The 18931-nt window shown below is 35.9% G+C and overlaps 1 protein-coding gene across 3 annotated transcripts; it reads right to left on the bottom strand.

The window, feature by feature from the left end:
• Window positions 1-1568: 1568 nt before the first annotated feature.
• scarb1 (scavenger receptor class B, member 1) lies at window positions 1569-17873 on the bottom strand. Of its 3 annotated transcripts, XM_049468499.1 has the most exons (14): window positions 17491-17873; window positions 15850-16010; window positions 13749-13890; window positions 13464-13667; window positions 12679-12774; window positions 12476-12591; window positions 11741-11907; window positions 11305-11423; window positions 7819-7892; window positions 7049-7100; window positions 6382-6528; window positions 5370-5402; window positions 4480-4549; window positions 1569-2855 (listed from the first exon to the last, which is right to left on the bottom strand). In XM_049468499.1, the coding sequence occupies exons 1-14, from the start codon at window positions 17605-17607 to the stop codon at window positions 2845-2847; spliced, it is 1509 nt and encodes a 502-aa protein (XP_049324456.1). In that variant the 5' UTR covers window positions 17608-17873; the 3' UTR covers window positions 1569-2844. The 3 variants fall into 3 exon arrangements, with proteins under 3 accessions (XP_049324456.1, XP_049324458.1, XP_049324457.1); XM_049468501.1 differs by lacking the exon at window positions 5370-5402; XM_049468500.1 differs by lacking the exons at window positions 4480-4549; window positions 5370-5402.
• Between the last annotated feature and the right edge of the window lie 1058 nt (window positions 17874-18931).

Here is an 18931-nt window from a genome sequence, read left to right as displayed (position 1 = left end):
ATTCTATAAACCAACCAAACCATGAACCAACCATCCACCCAAACTGACAGATCCAGCAAGGAGAGCACTGATCAGAGAAGCAGCTGAGACCCATGATCACTCTGGAGGAGCTGCAGAGATCCACAGATCAGGAGGATCAGGTGCACAATAGGAATCTGTGGGCGTGGCCTAAGCTTTTGTACTTAATGGCTTTATTTTTTCCCCGTACATTACTTTTACACTTTAAGTAGTTTTGAAACCAGTACTTTTACTCTTTTACTTAAAGAGTAAAAAGCTTGAGTTGATACTTTAACTTCTACAGAAGTATTTTAAACACCAGTATCTATACTTCTACCTACAGTTCTGAAAGGGACTGAAAGGGGTAAGAACAGAGCTGGTGAGATCTTTATCTTTATGGAACTTTTTTAAAAAGTAATATTTGTAATATTTGTAATGATTTCAGTAGAGTCAGTGAATGAATGAGAAGGTATCCGGTTACGTTTCTCCTCATGGTGTAAATTCAGATGGTCAGTCATGTCTCTGGATCTGCTGGTGTCAGTAGTGATGAAGTTGGATCTGATCCGAGCGGGTGGGGCCGGTGCCGGAGAGAAGCCGGGTCCCCGGGGCCCGGGGCTGGAATAGGCGAGCTGTGTCAGGCGTCTGTAATGACGGTACAGATTGATCGAGACGGACTGAAGCTGCCGGTTGAACAGCTCTTCAGTCTCGGCGTCGCTCTGGAGCAGAATCACTGCTGACATTTCCATCCTCAACCATCAGAACTGAAGAACAGAGAGAGTTTAGTCTCCACTCTAAACCTGAGATCACTAAGGTAAAAATAAGCTACGTAATCAAAACTGTAATTCTTTAAAAAAAAAAAAAACAACAACACTTTTCTTTAAAGTCAAACGAGTGCTGGATGTTACTCTACACAGATTTCTCTCCTGAAAACTTTATCTTTATTTGGGTGAGTAAAGAGCTTCTGTTTATAGTATATATATTTACAGTAAGCTTAGGTTCCCAAATTTCTCCAGCAATTAGGCTGAAGCATTAGCATTAGCCACTAACAACTAGTACTAACTGCCTGACAGTGTTCCGGGAAGCCAGGGTGATATATATATATATTGTACTTTGTTGGTTGGTAACTGCAGAAATAACAAAAATGTTGTGTTTATGTTTTTTTTGTACTTTTTTTTCACATTCTCACCATTCAACATTACACTTCATTCTTCATTGTTGCTTCTATCTCTTGTATATAAAAATAAAACAACAGCATATTTGCAGTGCAGATGAAAATATAGAGCTACATACAGTATATGTATTATAATGATTATTATTCAGTGAATATTATTTTCCTCTTGTTTCCTCCATCACTGTTCTGCTCTACATGGTAAAGGGAGTTAGAATGATGTTAGAGCACAACCTAGTGGCAACTTTATTCACACAGCACTGCTCCACCTCTTTAAATATATATTTTTAATGATAGGGAACATTTTATGATCTAAATATAATGAAATATGTTAAGGTAATTTAATGATTTTTATACTCAGTAAGAGTATAAGATTATAAGAGAAGAGGATTAGATTTTCAAATTATTTCAGTAGAAAAGTTTATTTTCTCATTTGGAGAAAATTTATACACAAAAAAATTCAGACACTGTAATTACAACAATATTAATAATATTTTAATATTGTACACTTCATATTGTTTACATTCAAGTACCGACTCGGTTATTGATCACTTAACATCGCTGAGAATTCACACGTCTGATATTGATCAGGTGATCAGGGCAATAAGTATATGCACAAAATATTACAAAAATATACATAAAAAAAGACAATATTTCATTTTTTAGAAACTAGAGGGAGATCTGCTTTGTAAACCAGCCAGCGAGTTTAGTACAGTGTTCAGTATTGTGTTTAGTATTGTGTTCTGTATGTTTAGTTGTCATACATTGTTGAATAGTGTTTGAAGTGTTGTGGTGTTATTGTACACTAATAAAGTAATAACAGGAAAAATGGCTAAATATATTATTTATATAAATCATTATTAATCTCCCACACTGATTCAGATGCAGCACATCTTTCAACAACACCTGAATTAAACTATAGACAATAAACAACAACAAACCTATAAAATAGGATATAAAATAGAACCACCACACACATTTTAGACCTCAGGTCCATATTTGCTATCGTAACGACGGGAAAAGTACACCTTGCTCAGCAGAGGAAACTGAGCTGCTGGTTGACGCTGTGAAGGAGCTCCAGCAGCTCATTTACGGGAACAGCAATGTTATTTTATTTACTATTCTGTTTATTGTTGATGTAAAAGTTGGGTTTGTGCTGCTGTGTGTTCATGTGTGTGTAATAAGTGGGGGTGTACGCTCGGCACGGCACAGCGCCTGTGTTAACGAGATAGCGATGAACGTCTGACTGTTGGCGTCTGTCTAGGTTGTATTCAGTCAGTGGAGCTCCTGTGTTTTCTGTTACCAAGATAAACAAGCAAAACTCCAGAAGTGTCACAATGCACCTTAAAATCACAGACAAAAAAAAAAGACTTTTTGGCTTTTGAATAGTTAATGCTGCAGGTTTAGTCTGTGTAGTAAAGGGTTAACTGTGTGCAATTTATGATTTTATTACCCAAAACCACAGAACCTTTACTACAGTCATTTAAATAAAAAGATCCAGTATCAGTCAGTCCAGTGGTGTTTATTGATGGTGGGAGAGCTGGGAGTGGGGGAGGGGGGGGGGGTACAGTACTGTGGAAGCAGGAGATCTGCTCTAATCTGTGGAGGAGTGGAGCAGTGGAGTTTTCTCATTGGCTGGAGTGCTGGTGTCCTCATCTGAGCAGGTCTGCCCCGCCTCCTTACTGCTTATCTACAGATACGGAGACGAGAAAGAGTTAAAACTCATTACAGTCAGGAGAAGGAATTTAAATATTTATCAATTTATCAAATTCACATAAAAATGAATCAGTTTTAAACATTAGAAGTATTTAAAAATGCGTATCAAATTAATTACAGCACTTGTACTGTTGATATTCACTCTGTTCCATTATACCTCACTCTGTTATTACACTACTATACAGATACATACCTCACTAATGTGCTTTAAATACATTCATAAGTAAGTACGTAAGTAATAAAAAAATAAATAAATAAACAAACCAACAAACAAACCAACAAACAAACAAACAGTACCAGTTAAAAGTTTTACAGCAGAGTTTTCCTCTTTATTTTTGCCATTTAGGCTCTTCAGGTCCGGTCAGTAATCAGAAATGGTACAAAATGCAGTGTATACACTTTTGCAGTAAATTACCAGGGCAATTAAGGGAAACAAACTAAAAAAAAAAAAAAAAAAAAAAATTAAAAAAGTAACAGGTAAGTAGTAACGTAAATAAACTGAGCTTTGAAAAAGTTTTTCTAAAAATGTGAATTTCTAAACTCTTAGTCTGTAGTAAAGCAGTGCTGAAACACTCTCTACTGCAGCATTTACACACACACACACACTTTCATCATATTAACTAGACCCTCAGTGAATTTAGCCACGCCCCCTACAGTCGTCTGTGTTCAAGGGTCCCGCCCCCTGAGTTAGGGACCGCGGTGAGGTCAGTACCTGTGAGCATGTGAGCAGTGCGATAGCGTGGAGGATGGAATGAGATGTGGATCAGTGATGCTGTATCTGTGTGTTTACTGCAATAACTGTATATAAACATATTAATATGCACCAATCCAGCATAACATTATAACAGTTTCATTATAACACCCATTATCCTTTATATTTTCCAGATCCACTGATCATATATTTCACTCTGTAGTTGTATAATAATTACAGACTGTAGTTGTGTTTGTGTTTCTCTGTAATTATTATACAACTACAGAGTGAAATATATGATCAATGAAGCTGGAAAAATGTAAGATCTCCTTCTGTTATTTGTGCGAATAACACATCAGTGTTTATATACTTTACTCAGTAATTCAGAGCTAAGAAACAAATGGTTAGAATTAGTCTATGGAGGAAAAACACCACCAGCCAAGTACAACTGAGATAGATAGGTGTTTAGATGTTTAGAACAGTTCTGTTTACACTAGTTAAAAGTTAAAATTCATACTTTCTGGATCTGGACTCTACCCACCTCTGTGTGTAACTATAGGTTTAAATAGGATCTCCGGTGGATTTTGTGTCTTACAGAAACTAAGACTAGGTCAGTGGCTGAACTGCATGTTATTATTAACATTATCCACTCCTCCACCGGACTAAAGCAGGGTTATACTGGATCACCGGAGCATTCATTCTAGAGACACAACTAGACATTTTTAAATCAATGAAAAAATCATGGAATGAGACTTTTAACAGATAATGGGTGTAGAAACAAAACAAGGAGGTGGTCATAATGTTATGCTCGACTGTGTTTATATACATACTGTTTCCTGCAGTTAGACAGGAGGAGGAAGAGTAGGAGGAAGAGGAAGAGGAAGATCAGTCGAGAAGAGAAACCCACCTGTTATTTTCACGCTATATTTTTCGGTCTGCTTCTCGCTCGAGTCGTGTTTTGTGTCTTTAACTGTTTCCTAAAAGAATAATCAGACCGTGTTTACAGTTCTGCCCAGCAGGCAGGCTTCTGATTGGTCCTCCGACTGATCATCATCATAGGGAAATTTACAAAATCACATAAACGTAACATATACGTTTATTTATAAATAAATAGCACTGTGGGAGGTGCTCTGGGTTTCACGGGGAGTGATTAGAGTGCAGTACGCCGGTTGTCCTGCAGGGGGCGTGTTATCTGAGGCATGCAGAAGTGTTAGGACAGTGGTGGGTGGGGCTTGGTGGAGGTGGGTGGGGCTTGGCGGAGGTGGGCGGGGCTTGGCGGAGGTGAGCACGAGCATGCAGGCGTTTTTTTGATCATGCAGTGTTTAATCTGGAGTGTAATGAATGAATTTCTGATCCAGATTTTAACTTAAATTCAGTCAAAACAGACTGAATATAAATCACGTATTTACTTTATTTCATTTCAGTCCAAAGAAAAACATGTTTTCTGTATATTTCTATACATATTATTTATTTATGTAGATTACGTTTGTCGATTTTTAGTGCATTAAATCATCTGAACAAATCAGCCAAAATATTTATACTGCAGAATAGTTCAATATAAATAGTTTAATATTAAATAATTAAGAAGTTAAGCTACTATTGGGAGGCATGTTTTTCTTTGGACAGAAAAAGGAAGATATATAATAGAGAGAACGAGGAATGATCTTGTAATATTAAATATTGATCTTTTTTCCTTTAATTTCTAATTTAACACAAATCTTATATTAAATCATTGATTTATTAATAGTCATTAAAATGATTTTAAACAAATTATTTATCATAAAAACCAAAGCTGACCCTTGTCTCTGCTATGGCTCCGTGTGCACTCCTCTGTAAAACACAATACAGAACCGTTTCTCTGCTGTGGAGTTAAGAGTTTGTGCTGCAGTGTAACAGTGAAAACAGGCAGAGTGGTGAAAAAGTGACGTGAAACGAAGAAAAAAGTGAATATTAAAAACATTTAACACTGATTTAAGAGTAGAAATGGGGTGAAGCAGCTCTACAGTTCATGCACACACTGCTACTACAGCCCAGGGAGGCGGGGCATCATAAAGAATACCATAAATATATTAAAAAATAAAAATATTCCACTAGAAAAACACTATAACCTTCAAACACAAACACACGACAAGATAACATATAACTCAAAAGGGCTTTAAAGGGGTAGAGTATTCATAATCTGGAGATTTATTATTTTATTATTTCTGAAGTTTAGTAATTCTGGTTAAACAGGGCTTTACTGATGCATCTCTGCTGATAAGAGGAGTTATTTTATATTTATCTATATTATCTATATTATATTTATCTTTAAATGGACAAATATGAGAATTAATCCCTGATTCTTATCATTTTCTTACTTAACTACTGGGCTAATTATTGCACTTATTCATCAGAACATCCCCCATCACTACTGTACTCTCTCTCTCAGACTCCGGCTGCTGATGCAGAAGCAGTGTGATCTACTGTACTCTCACTCTCTCTCTCTCTCTCTCTCAGACTCCGGCTGCTGATGCAGAAGCAGTGTGATCTACTGTACTCTCACTCTCTCTCTCTCTCAGACTCCGGCTGCTGATGCAGAAGCAGTGTGATCTACTGTACTCTCACTCTCTCTCTCTCTCTCTCTCAGACTCCGGCTGCTGATGTAGAAATAGCAGCATGACCTACAGTACTCTCTCTCTCTTTATCAGTAGGATTTTCTCTGATAAATTGAAGGTAATTGATGTAAATATTGATGAGCTGATCTACCTGTCAGGTCGTTAAGTACAGGTGTGTAGTTTCTGCCCCGCCCCCCCCAGTCGGCAGCGCTTACCCTTTCCCTCCAGTGCAGGAGCGCCCCCCCGAGGAGGAGCGCCAGTCCTAAAGCGATGAAGACGTACTGCATATATTCCATTATCATGGGTAACGTCACCAGGTTCATACGGAACGTGTGGAGAACAGGTCCGTCAATATATCCACTCTGAAAGAGAAGAGAGGATGAACTGATGATTTATTACAGAAATCCTCTACAAACATTCAGCTACGAGTTTCAGTGCAGTGAACAGAGTTTAAACATTAAATATTATAATAATGTAATAGTGAATAAACTGGAATCTGTTTAATACAGAGCAGAATATTAATGAAGTGTGTGTTTGGTAGATGAATAAATCTTATACTGCTGTAATTCTGTTCATTTCTCTTTAGAAAGGAGACTCCCACAAATACATGATCCCTACAAATGAGTCTCCTTTCTTAAGAGAAATGAACAGAATTACAGCAGTATAAGATTTATTCATCTACCAAACACACACTTCATTAATATTCTGCTCTGTTATTAATAATGTTAGTGATAAAACGTCTCTCTGCTTCATATTATTTTATCACATCCAGAGTCTGTATATCTTTTTTTGACTTCATGTATTGGTAATAATAATAATAATAATAATAATAATAATAATAATAATAATAATAATATTATACGTATAGTAAACATACTGTACCTCTCCAAACCAAATCATGGGCATCACCACTTCAGCTATTTCACCAGTTTCTCTGAAAACAGACAGAAATCACAGGGTTCAACCCTAAAATCTACAGTCTTACACACACACCTATATACACACACACACACACACACATCTATATACACAGTATATACACACACACAGCAGTTTAAACGATATAGAATATATTTTGTTTTCTAATTGATAAACGATTATGATGTGTGATCAGATTTCAAGGAAACATGTTGAGCTTCCGCCGGTATCATGCTCATCATGTTGCCCCCTGCCCCGCCCATCGCCCCTCCCAGCTCTTCCGTCCTATTTCCTCACCCTGGGTTGCCAGGTATGCAATGCAACACAACAGCAGGTAAACACAGCATGCTGCAGCTTTAACTTCTGTCTGAAAAGCTTCACGATCAGAGACGGAGTAAAACACCAGTAAATACGAACAATGCGTTTCATAGATGGACAGACTTAGATCCCAGAAGGACTACAAAACTGCATTTCTCCTGAATCAGTAAGATTCTCTCTACTAAAGTAAAAGTCAACTGACCTAAATATTGATCAGCTAACAGATGCTGAGCTCCTGATATTTCGCATGAATCTGAAGTTGCTAAAAGTTCTAAAAAGTGGCAACCTGGCAACCCGTGAGAACTTTTACACCTGGGGAAGAGGAGGGGGCTGTTTGCTGTAGTTTTTAGGTTGTTTTTATGTTTTATGTTGTAAATAATTGATGTATTTTCGTTGTAAATAAGAACTTTACTTACGATATTCCAAAAACCTTTTTTATCAGCAGGTTGAGCTGTAGTCTGATAGAGACGTTCATCGGTACTCCAGTCTCCTGTTAAACACAAACATCACATGATAAGAGCTGATTTTGTTGCTGTAAAACAGTGATTTTACTGAAGAAGGTAAAAATGTTAAAAACTCTGAATTAAAATCAATGTTTATTCAAAGAAAAATAGAGAATTTATATTTTATATATTTCTAGTTGTGGAAAATTATGTATTATTTAATGTATAGAGCTACAGGGTTTAAATGATCGAGAAAAAACTGAAAACAGCAAAAATCTAAATACATTTTTTTTATTGGGCACCAGCAAAGCAATGCTATGGTTGGTGTGGTGCAGTGGATAACACCACAGCCTGCCAGTAAAGTGAATTCAATAAAATACCTACTTAAAGGCTAATTACCCCAATTCTACACGTGCACTAATGATGTCAGCGTGGTGGGTAAAGTACTGTATAGAGGAGTGAGGGGTGAGAAATGGATAACTGTGTGTATCTATATGTATCTGAACTCCAGCAGAAGTAAGGTAAAGGTTATGTTCACAGAACCGGTTTAACCCTTTTTACAGCATTACAACACTAAAGTTCAACACTAAACCCTCAGCAGAGCCACCAACTCCAAACTCAACACCTTACTGCCCTTTAAACACTATATATACATATATACACAGTACCAGGACACAGATCTGCTCAAATTCACTGTTATTCTAGATTTTCAGATTTTTTTATATTGTAAATTTAATTTTGAAGACTATATTAAAAATTTATATATCTTTAATATTAATCTACAATGTAGAAAATAAATTTGCATTATCTTTGATTTTACCAAATTAAAAACCTCTGAAATATATATTCAGTTCGGTTTGATGGTTTGTGATCATCAATCTTCCACTTGAACTGCTTGAGTTTTTGCACCAGCAGTAAAGCAGCATAAAGTTATCCAAAAGCAGTGTGTAAGACTGGTGGAGGAGAACATGATGCCAAGATGCATGAAAAAAAAAACTGTGATTAAAAACCAGGATTATTCCTCCAAATATTGATTATTTCTGAACTCTTAAAACTTTATGAATATGAACTTGTTTTCTTTGTATTATTTGAGGTCTGAAAGTTCTGCATCTTTTTTGTTATTTCAGTCATTTCTCATTTTCTGTAAATAAATGCTCTAAATGAGAATATTTTTATTTGGAATTTGGGAGAATGGATGTTTTATTTACTGTGACTCTCAGTTCCTGTTACCAATAATATACGGAACAAATATTTCCTCAACATCTGAGCGGGTGAGTTATGTAATAATTCTATATAAACTGGTAAAATGCCCCTTTGTAATAATTTAGTTCTGGAGCCGAAGGCGAGGACTGTTCCCACAATCCATCAGTTCCAGATGTGTGTCCAAACAATTCCAGATTTTCACTGCTTGACCTGAAAAGACTGTTAAAATCTACACAAACTCCATCCTGCAAAAACCTCGTATCTCTATTCGTCACTTTTCACTTTTTGACTTAATGTGATTCTGAAAGTCTTTATATATCGTTTCAGAATTCTAACTTAAATGGACCAAAAGAAAAATAGATATCTGAAATATAATAAACTCATGAATAAAGACTGTAATGCATCACAGGATTTTACTGTTACATAAATCAAACACATTATGCTTTTTGAAGTAAAAGGAAAATTCCCACTATAAAAATATCTATCAGAGCCAGTTTTCTCTTCTGATATTAAAATGGATTAAAATGAATTTAAATTGTATTTATGTAGTGTTTTTCTACTGAAGTCACAAAGCAGCAGAACAGAGAATCTTTCTAAAATTAAAATATTGTTTATTTCAGTCAAATCTTGGTACTTTTTGGTGAAAAAATCACTTATATTTTATAATAAAAAATAGATTGCAATATCAGGTTATTTCTATAAATGCATGCAGCTCTACATGAATTTAAAGACTTTTTTCTCCTGCTGTAGTTTTTTTTTTTTACTGCTTTGACAGCTTACGGTTGTCAATCTTTTTTTATTAGAATCACAAAATAAACCTTATATCTTATATTTTTTTACTTAATCTAAATGTTAACAATTCATATATTTTAAGCAGTCGACTATTTAGTTTTATTGAACTCTTGTGTCTTTATTGTTTCTCTAAAAGATGCACCAAAATCACCTGAACTGAAGCTGGAAATGATTCATTATTGCGCAATACTGCAATATCCTAATCATAGATAATAAAACTCATCTTATAATATCGTTTTTATCTCTGCTCCTAAAGGTTCTATAACACAAACAAACATGAATGGAATCAATCGTGAACAAAACATCACATAATCAACGATCAGGAGTCGTATATCAGAATCTAACAATAGATTTATTATAATATTAACCCTGACCTGCAGCTCCACTCCTGCAGATAGCGGGGTTAACTGTTCTAATCACACAGACCTTCAGCTGATTCAGCAGAGCAAAGTTTACAAACTCTCCTCACATGCTCAGAGCTCAGTGTGTTTATAATGGATATAAAAACACTGTAATCTCACGATAATCACAGTTCCCAATTAGCTTATCAAATGTCCTTACTGTTTATTACTGCAGCTTTCAGTAAAACATTAACACTATCTTATAAACTGTAAAACACACACACACACACACACACACACACACACACACAGCCTGATTTACACCAATAAAACACTAATCAGATCACAGTTAGAGACACGAGAGACTTTACACACATCAAACCCCCACCATCATCATCACTTCTCCGAGCCGCAGCTTCAGAATTAAACTCATACAAATTAAGATAGCACCTTTAAACTGAGCTTTTACAGCCAATTTTAAAGATAAAGCAGTTAAGAGTTAAGACCTCATAAGATAAGCACATCTAATCAGCGTTTAAATCTAACGTTAACATATACAGCTCTGTATACAGAGAGCAAAAAACGAGGAGAGCACTTCAGTTTCTGAATCAGTTTCTCTGATTTTGCTATTTATAGGTTTATGTTTGAGTAAAATGAACATTGTTGTTTTATTCTATAAACTACAGACAACATTTCTCCCAAATTCCAAATAAAAATATTCTCATTTAGAGCATTTATTTACAGAAAATGAGAAATGACTGAAATAACAAAAAAGATGCAGAGCTTTCAGACCTCAAATAATACAAAGAAAACAAGTTCATATTCATAAAGTTTTAAGAGTTCAGAAATAATCAATATTTGGTGGAATAATCCTGGTTGGTTTTTAATCACAGTTTTTTTCATGCATCTTGGCATCATGTTCTCCTCCTCCACCAGTCTTACACACTGCTTTTGGATAACTTTATGCTGCTTTACTCCTGGTGCAAAAATTCAAACAGTTTGCATACAGATATATCACTTTAAAAAAACTACTTTTCACAGTACAGTCCTGTATAAAATAAGTATAAAGCTGGATTAAATAGAGAGTTTGTATCAGTGTGGAGGTAACGCTGGTTTATCTTACTGGGTGAATGTCGATGAAGAGCCCGTGCTCCTCCTCATTCGGGCTGAGCCCGTTAACCGTCTCCAGCAGGGCGGGATCAGCGTTATAAAAGTGAGGGTGGGAGATGAACACAGGGGATTCTGTGGGAAAAAAAAAGAACAGTGAAAGAAAAATATCAATATGTTATTTTATAAAATGTATTAAAAGGCTACATTAATACATTAAAACAGCTTTTATTTCTAATTTTTAACTCGATTCTGATAAACCCAGAGAGAAACAGCAAGGACAAATCTCTCGGGGCTCTGGCAGCTGATGGCAAGCTGCATGACCAGGATTCGAACCTGCAATCCCCCAAATGATTGAAACACTGAGACTGAGTATAATATGAGCTTCTGGCTGTGTATAAATGGATTTATAGATGTGTAAATGAGAGGTGAATCAGTTTATATAAACTCACTGTGTCGGCAGGAGCTGACGTTCAGCAGACCCGACTGTCTGCAGGGGCAGAATCCTTCATTAGGAGAATAATCAGACCCGTTAGCGAACAGAGTCTTCGGAGCCACGTAACGGAAGATAGGAATTCCGCTCATCGTCCCTCGTCTTTCATACACCAACTCCATCGACCTGAAACACACACACAGAACTGAGTACTGACCCACCAACCCGAGCTTTATACCCTATTAGAACTTCATTAATCAATCAAAACATCACAAAACAAAGATAAATATTACTTCATTTTCATATATCCAATATTTATCTGACCTTTAAGTTTATAACATGCTATTTTTGGTTAAAATCTTTATTTAAAACTGAAGAAGTTTTAAATATGATCAGAAAACAGGAAGTTTAGCTTTTTAGGAAACCAATTATAAAGAAACCATATAATGATCTGTACTATATTATTAAAAGATTATGATGTGTGGAGAGATTTTAACCCTTTCAGAACTGAATTATTTCTGTCTTTAATTCACACAAAAAATGACCACGCCTACTCCCCTTAGTTCCACATCCCGGGTTGCCAGGTATGGAACACAATAGCAGGTAAACAAAAGGTAGAAGGATGCTGGTGCTTCAGCATCCTTCTAAAAAGCTCCGTGATCAGAGACGGAGTGAAAAAACAGTGCAGTGACCTGTCGTGAGGTCACCTGTCGTGAGGTCACCTGTCGTGAGGTCACCTGTCGTGAGGTCGTACCTGCAGGCGTCTGGGCTGTAAAACGGCAGCGTGGACTCGGTGGTCATAAACGGAGGCCACATCTGCCCGGCCGTCCCGTTAATCATATTACACTGATCAGAGTTCCAGTAGTTCACCTGATCCAATAAAAACAGCAGATTTAACCCTTTAAACACTTTAAAAACTCTGCAAACACTGCAGAACCGTAAAGGTTCTAGACTCACCTCCTTCAGGCCGTTCCAGGAGTCCACCTGATGAACCTTCCTGATGTCACCCTGACCAGTGAAGACGGTGAAGAGTCCGGTGTTGGAGTTATTAAACTATAATTAGAGAAAAGATAAAAAACGATGAGATAAGATAAATCACATTATTACCTTTATAACTTTCACACACCATCGTCCCAGACATCACTGTGTTATATACTTTCAGGCCTTTGGAGACTCAGATCAGTTTTAAGATGAATCAACCCTTAAATTCTGCACGTTTGAAAACAGATATAAAAACTAGAAAATCTTAAAGAAGTAAAGGTTTTGCAGAACATGAAATGTTTGATTTGTATTCACTAAAATATTGATTTTAAAATTAAATTTAGGAATGTATTTATTATATTTTGACAGTTGCTGATTTACTTCAATATGTTCTATTATAATTATAATTACAAAAACAATGAAACATTTTTTATGTAATGTTTGAATAGAAATAATCAAGATTTAGGCACGTAATATAAGGTAGAAAATGTACAAAAAAGCTAATCTGTTAAGGGGTTAAAATGATAAAATATACTGGTGTTAATTAGGGGATACAGCAAATGACGTGTAAAACAACCAAATCATTTATACTAAATGAGCTTTTCTTTAAAAGTAAGACAGAAATACATTTTGTTCAGTACATTCAGTCTTTGGTTGAATAATAATTGGTGAAAAACGTTAATTTAATGCTGGCTATTTAATCCCTGGTTTCAGCTATAAGACTAAAACCCCCCCAGAAGCTCCGCTGATCCGTTACTCACCTCAGCGAAGAGTCCGAACTTGCCGCTGACCGGCAGCATCCCCGGGAAGTACTGGTTGAGGAAGTTCACCAGTTTACTGTCATATCCCCACATCAGCTCCCCCACGGTTTTAGTCAGAAACGGACCTTCTTTAAAAGCTTTAAACGTGGTGCTGATCATGATCCTCACCGGAACCGGCAGCTTCTCCATCATCACTGAAGCTCCCTGAGAATCACATCATTAAAATACTGCAAAATATCAAATTACATCTAATTAAATCTATAAAAACACTTATTAATGTCTCACCAGCACCAGCATGTTCGGAATGGTAACTATATCTGACTCGTTACCGACGGACATGTCCTCCTCAAAGAAATACTGCCGATACTCTCGATACGACACCGTTTTGTTGGCGTGGAACGTGATATTATCCTTCCATCGCTTCTCACTGAAAATAAAATAAAGCAGAAAGTGGTTCAAAGTGGTTCAGCTTTCTGCTCTCAAACACTCATTACTACTACTGCAGCGCGAGAGTACCAGGTTTAAAGAACAGCTTCTGCCCATAGGCCATCAGACTGCTCAACTCTCACCAACAACAGAGAGAGAGACAGAGAGAGACAGTCAGGGAGACAATCAAAAAGACATAGGCAGAGAGAGAGAGAGAGAGAGAGAGAGAGAGAGAGAGAGAGAGAGAGAGAGAGAGAGAGAGAGAGACCGACAGCGAGAGAGAGACCGACAGAGAGAGAGAGAGAGAGACCGACAGAGAGAGACAAACACTTGTCTTTCAGCACTGTTAGAGACAGAGACACATTAGGGTGTTTTGGTAGGTATTTGGTGATACATATCACAATACAGGGGTTACTAATTAATATGAACTGAAAAACTGTCGATAAAATACATTTTTTTTTTTTTTATGGAAATAATCCTGAACCCTTCCCTTAAGGATTGAATTTCCCTCCTTTAAGTGTTGCATAAAGTCTATTAGCAGACTGTTAACTTATAATTATTTAAGGGACTGAGAGTTTTTGAGATTTATGAGCTTTTTGGCCTAAATTTATGTTCAATTCAGTTCAAAAATGAACTGGAACAAACTAAAATGTACCGCAAGAGAAACATCACTGTTTACACACATTCACACCTGAGTCAGTTCTTTTTTATTCACTTTATAATAATAATAAAATGTTAAAGTTCTCAAAAGCCACAAAATCTAGCAATAAATAAATAAATAAATATATAAATAAACACTGGCTCTCTAACAGCAAAGGGCTATTTTGGTTGGTGAACCGTCGTCATGGTTACAGTGGAACAGTGGAAGTTTTTACTGAAGGGAAAAATGTAATGTTGGTTCAGATCCTCAGCTCAGATCAGCAGAACCGGCTCCAGAACCCGACCGGATCAGCAGAACCGGATCAGCAGAACCTGGACTCGTGATCTCAGTGTAATGAGGTAAAGGGGCTTCCTCAAACACAGGTCACATGACCACTCTACAAAACAGGAAGTCACATGGAGCTGCACTGAGAAAAAACTGCTGCCCTTTTAAAAAGTGCCCACATGTTTTAAACTGACCACATGACCACACATCAAAGGGTTATTTCATAAGGGTTAAAGGTCAATGTTTTAAATTTGATACAGATACACCTTCTCATTCAGTGTTTTTATGATTTATTTCTGTATTTAATGTATTTTCTACATTGTAGATTAATATATCTCTATTAAAGAGATGAAATCGATTACAGGACTCATATATAATTCTGTATTAAAGAGTATAAAAGTGTTTTATTTCTCCACATTAATCTCCTGATCTAAAGCTGATGAACTGAGATGGTGGTTTGAGGTGGTTTAATTGGGATGAGCTGGAGCTTCACAGTGTGAAGGAAAAGTAGCAGCTATTGTTCAGCACCTCCAGGAACTCCTTCCTTCAAGACGCTGAGAAAACTATTCCAGGTGACTCTCGCTCATGAAGACACTGAGATTAAAATCTCACCAAGAGTCTGCAGATCTGAACTCAAACACACATCTGATACTTATTTACAAGAATCTAAAGTATAAAACAGATATAAAAATAATTCATCATGAGTTCCTGTAGAGCTTTAATATAGTCTTCAGTATTACATTTACAGTGTACAAAAAAGTATTTTTGACTGGAACTGTAAAATATATTTCATAAAGTAAATCAGGTTTGGAGCAATGCTGCAACACAAGTAATAAATACTGTAATAAAATCCCTTAAAAAGCCAAAATCTACTGTGTTTTCTCTCGTCCACCCATAAAGAAAGTAAATGTGATTTTATACATCAGTAATTTAATTAACACATAAAGCAGGGCTTTTCTCTCAAACAAACCAAACCCACAGCGTACCCAGTTTAAAGTTATATAAAGTCATATAATTATATATATAATTACTCACCTGTAGACGTAAGGTCCTCTCTGCTCCAGCATGGGCTTCTCTCCCTCCAGGATCTCGTCGGGGTTCAGGACGTTAAAGAAATAAATGGACATGAAGAACGGGACGGGGATGTCCTTCCACATGGTGTAGGACAGATCATTTTTAGGGTTAATCTCTATATTCTGTAAAAAAACAAAACAAACAAAACATGGCAGCACTTTAAAGATAAGAGTCCTGCAGATTCTACACATTTATAGCAATAATTTCTTGGACAATATATCATTAAAAAAATCTTATTGTGACAGACGTATAAACAATATTTCACTTTACATACAAAGAAATAATTCAGATGTAATTAATTTAGTTCAGGGTGGATTTGGTGTAAAATGCTCTGAAAAAAAGTGGAAACCATACATATATTAAATGAATGTATTGAATGCATTAATTAATGCAATGAATATGCCGCCTGGGGCCTGATACATTGATTTATAACTGATCTAGAGTTAAAAAAAAAAAAAAATTTAAATGAATCTTTTAGAAATGAGAGTATTATCCACAAAAGTCTAATCAATTTAACTAATTTGTTTGTGAATATAGTTTAAGCATAGTTTAAGGACAGTTTACACGCAGTTTTCTATCAATCAAAATATTATCAAGCAGCTATACTAAAAACAGATTGTGCTGTTTATATATTATAAATAAGATATTTAGAAATATCTTAAATAGTATAAATAAAGTCTGAGCAGAATATTCAAACTAATTAAGGTCTTATAAACAGAAACATTGAAATATTGTATTCAGTAGATTTGGAGATTTACAGGTACATTTATATTTAACCCTCTATGGTACAGTGTTGCCCTCAACAAAACATTTTTTAATTTATTTGTTTATTCATTTTTAATATAAATGTTACAAGGCATATCTATTTACAATGCAATAAAAGATACAAGTTGGTCATACTAAAAATATGGACATATGCAAAAGTATGTAAATAAGTATATTTGTCTGGTTATATTTTTACTATATTTTTGTACTAAACGTATGGCATATACAGGTACAACACCACTGTCTTGCTCTAAAACTTCTGATTTAAATTGTCAGTTTGTTATCAGAAGTCAAAATAGAAATGTATATATTTGATACATCAACATGGAGTATAGTTTTCCCAAAAATATATAATTAATGCCACAGAGGATTAACATTTAAATCAAATCCCTGCTAAAGAATCCAGTTGTTCATCCAGAGTAAACAATCTCTTTACTGGTAAACAAGTTTAGTTTTCTTAATTAATTTGCAGCTGCCCTTTAAAAAACAATTGAAACTATAAAAAAAAAACACTTAACAATAAAAAACACGTAAAAATAAAAAACACGTAAAAATAAAAAAAACACACAAAAATAAAAAACACACAAAAATAAAAAACACGCAAAAATAAAAAAACACGTAAAAATAAAAAAACACACAAAAATAAAAAACACGCAAAAATAAAAAAACACGTAAAAATAAAAAACACGTAAAAATAAAAAACACTTAAAAATAACAAAAACACTTAAAAATAACAAAAACACTTACAAAAAAACGTTTAAAAAATATAAATACCCGATAACAGATCAATAATCCGGGCATATAGATTATAAATCAGTGATCTGATCAGTTACTCACCTTCACTATCTGATCATCGATAATAACCGGACCCGCGAACAGCAGAACCAGCCCGAACCCGAGAACCGAACCCCCGCCGACCAGCAGCCCGATCACCGCCTTACTGCAGCCCCCCATACCCGCCCGAACCCAAACAGAACCGGCGCAAAACTGAGTCTAAACCGGGTTTAATCCGGTTCTGTTCGGAGTTTCTCCTGTAGTTTAATCAGTTCAGTCCCACCGGTTCTGAACTCCACCTCGAACCGGCCCGGTACCGGTAACAACAGAACTCAGAACCCAAAACCTAAAACCTAAAACTCAGAACCGAAACCGAATCAGCGCTCCGGTCCGCGGGTTCAGCCTTTATACCGGACCCTCTGCGGGACAGGCGGCATGTTTATCAGGACGTAGCCCCTCCCACACGATACACCACGGGATTCTGGGTAATGTAGTTAAAAACACGCGACCCTTCAAAACTCGAGACGCTACTTTAACACTTCATAATAATAATTAATCATTATGAATTAACATTAATTACATTCAATTACATCAGATAATTATTAACTTACATTATTAAATACTATTTACTATTTATTGCAAAAATATTTAACATTATTGCTTAAGACATTCTCACATTTAAAATTTAGTGATGTTTAATGTGTTAAATACTGTCAATTAATAATTAGTCGAGACTTTGATTGTGTTAAAACAATACTGAATCATTTATTTTGTGCTCCTAAATGCTTCTTAAAAAGTGTTGCTCTCCAATAAAAAACACATCGAAAAATAATATATATTAATTTTCATAGCGCTTTTTTAACTGATGTGCGAATCAGACAAAACACTGAATATACAAAACAGAACCACCAGTGATTAATGGAGGAAAAATTCCCTCAGATCTGGAGGAGGAAACTGGGAGGATAAGATGAACCTTATATTATCACATGCCCTTATTATCAGTCCTCACTCCAACTCCCATAATTCACCTGGCCTTACCATGAGCGTAAGTTTCAACCAACCCCTGTCACAAGATAACACCTCATAACATACACAGGTGTGAGGGCTCCCAAGTTATTCTCTAATGTAAAATATCATGAACAATTTACACACTGCTATCCCATGATTTTTGGCATTATTGAATATCTGTATATTAGTACAGGCTAATGCTAATGTTAGATGTGAGTTAGATTTAGCTGTGTTAGCTTTAGCTCTGTTAACATAGAAGTTGTTTCTTGTGGGTCACCAGTCCGTTGACCTGTGACCTTTAACCCCCCCTTACCGGGAACAATCCAGCTGATCAAAGTCCTCTGGAGACGATAAACGGCGGGTCAGAGTTCAGACACAACACCGCAGTGTTTACCGTCTAATCACACCGTGCTTCAACCTAAAGATTTTACACTGAGAAACACTTTATACAGTAATAAAAGTTTGGACACCTTTTCATTCAGAGTTTGAGATGGAT

This window comes from Astyanax mexicanus, chromosome 20 (assembly GCF_023375975.1).
Source record: "Astyanax mexicanus isolate ESR-SI-001 chromosome 20, AstMex3_surface, whole genome shotgun sequence".
Classification (NCBI taxonomy): Eukaryota; Metazoa; Chordata; class Actinopteri; order Characiformes; family Acestrorhamphidae; genus Astyanax; species Astyanax mexicanus.
The sequence above is the reverse complement of the archived record's forward strand: the minus strand, read 5'-3'. Positions and strand labels throughout refer to the sequence as shown.

What these genes read in the sequence shown, in the direction of transcription:
- scarb1 (XM_049468499.1), bottom strand. Translation starts at nt 17,607, where the DNA reads ATGGGGGGCTGCAGTAAGGCGGTGATCGGGCTGCTGGTCGGCGGGGGT. An exon ending in TCTTCATCGACATTCACCCA is followed by an intron (nt 7,893 to 11,304) that starts GTAAGATAAACC and finishes TGTGTTTAACAG; the next exon opens with GAGACTGGAGTACCGATGAA. An exon ending in GAGCCATAGCAGAGACAAGG is followed by an intron (nt 4,550 to 5,369) that starts GTCAGCTTTGGT and finishes TTATTCTTTTAG; the next exon opens with GAAACAGTTAAAGACACAAA.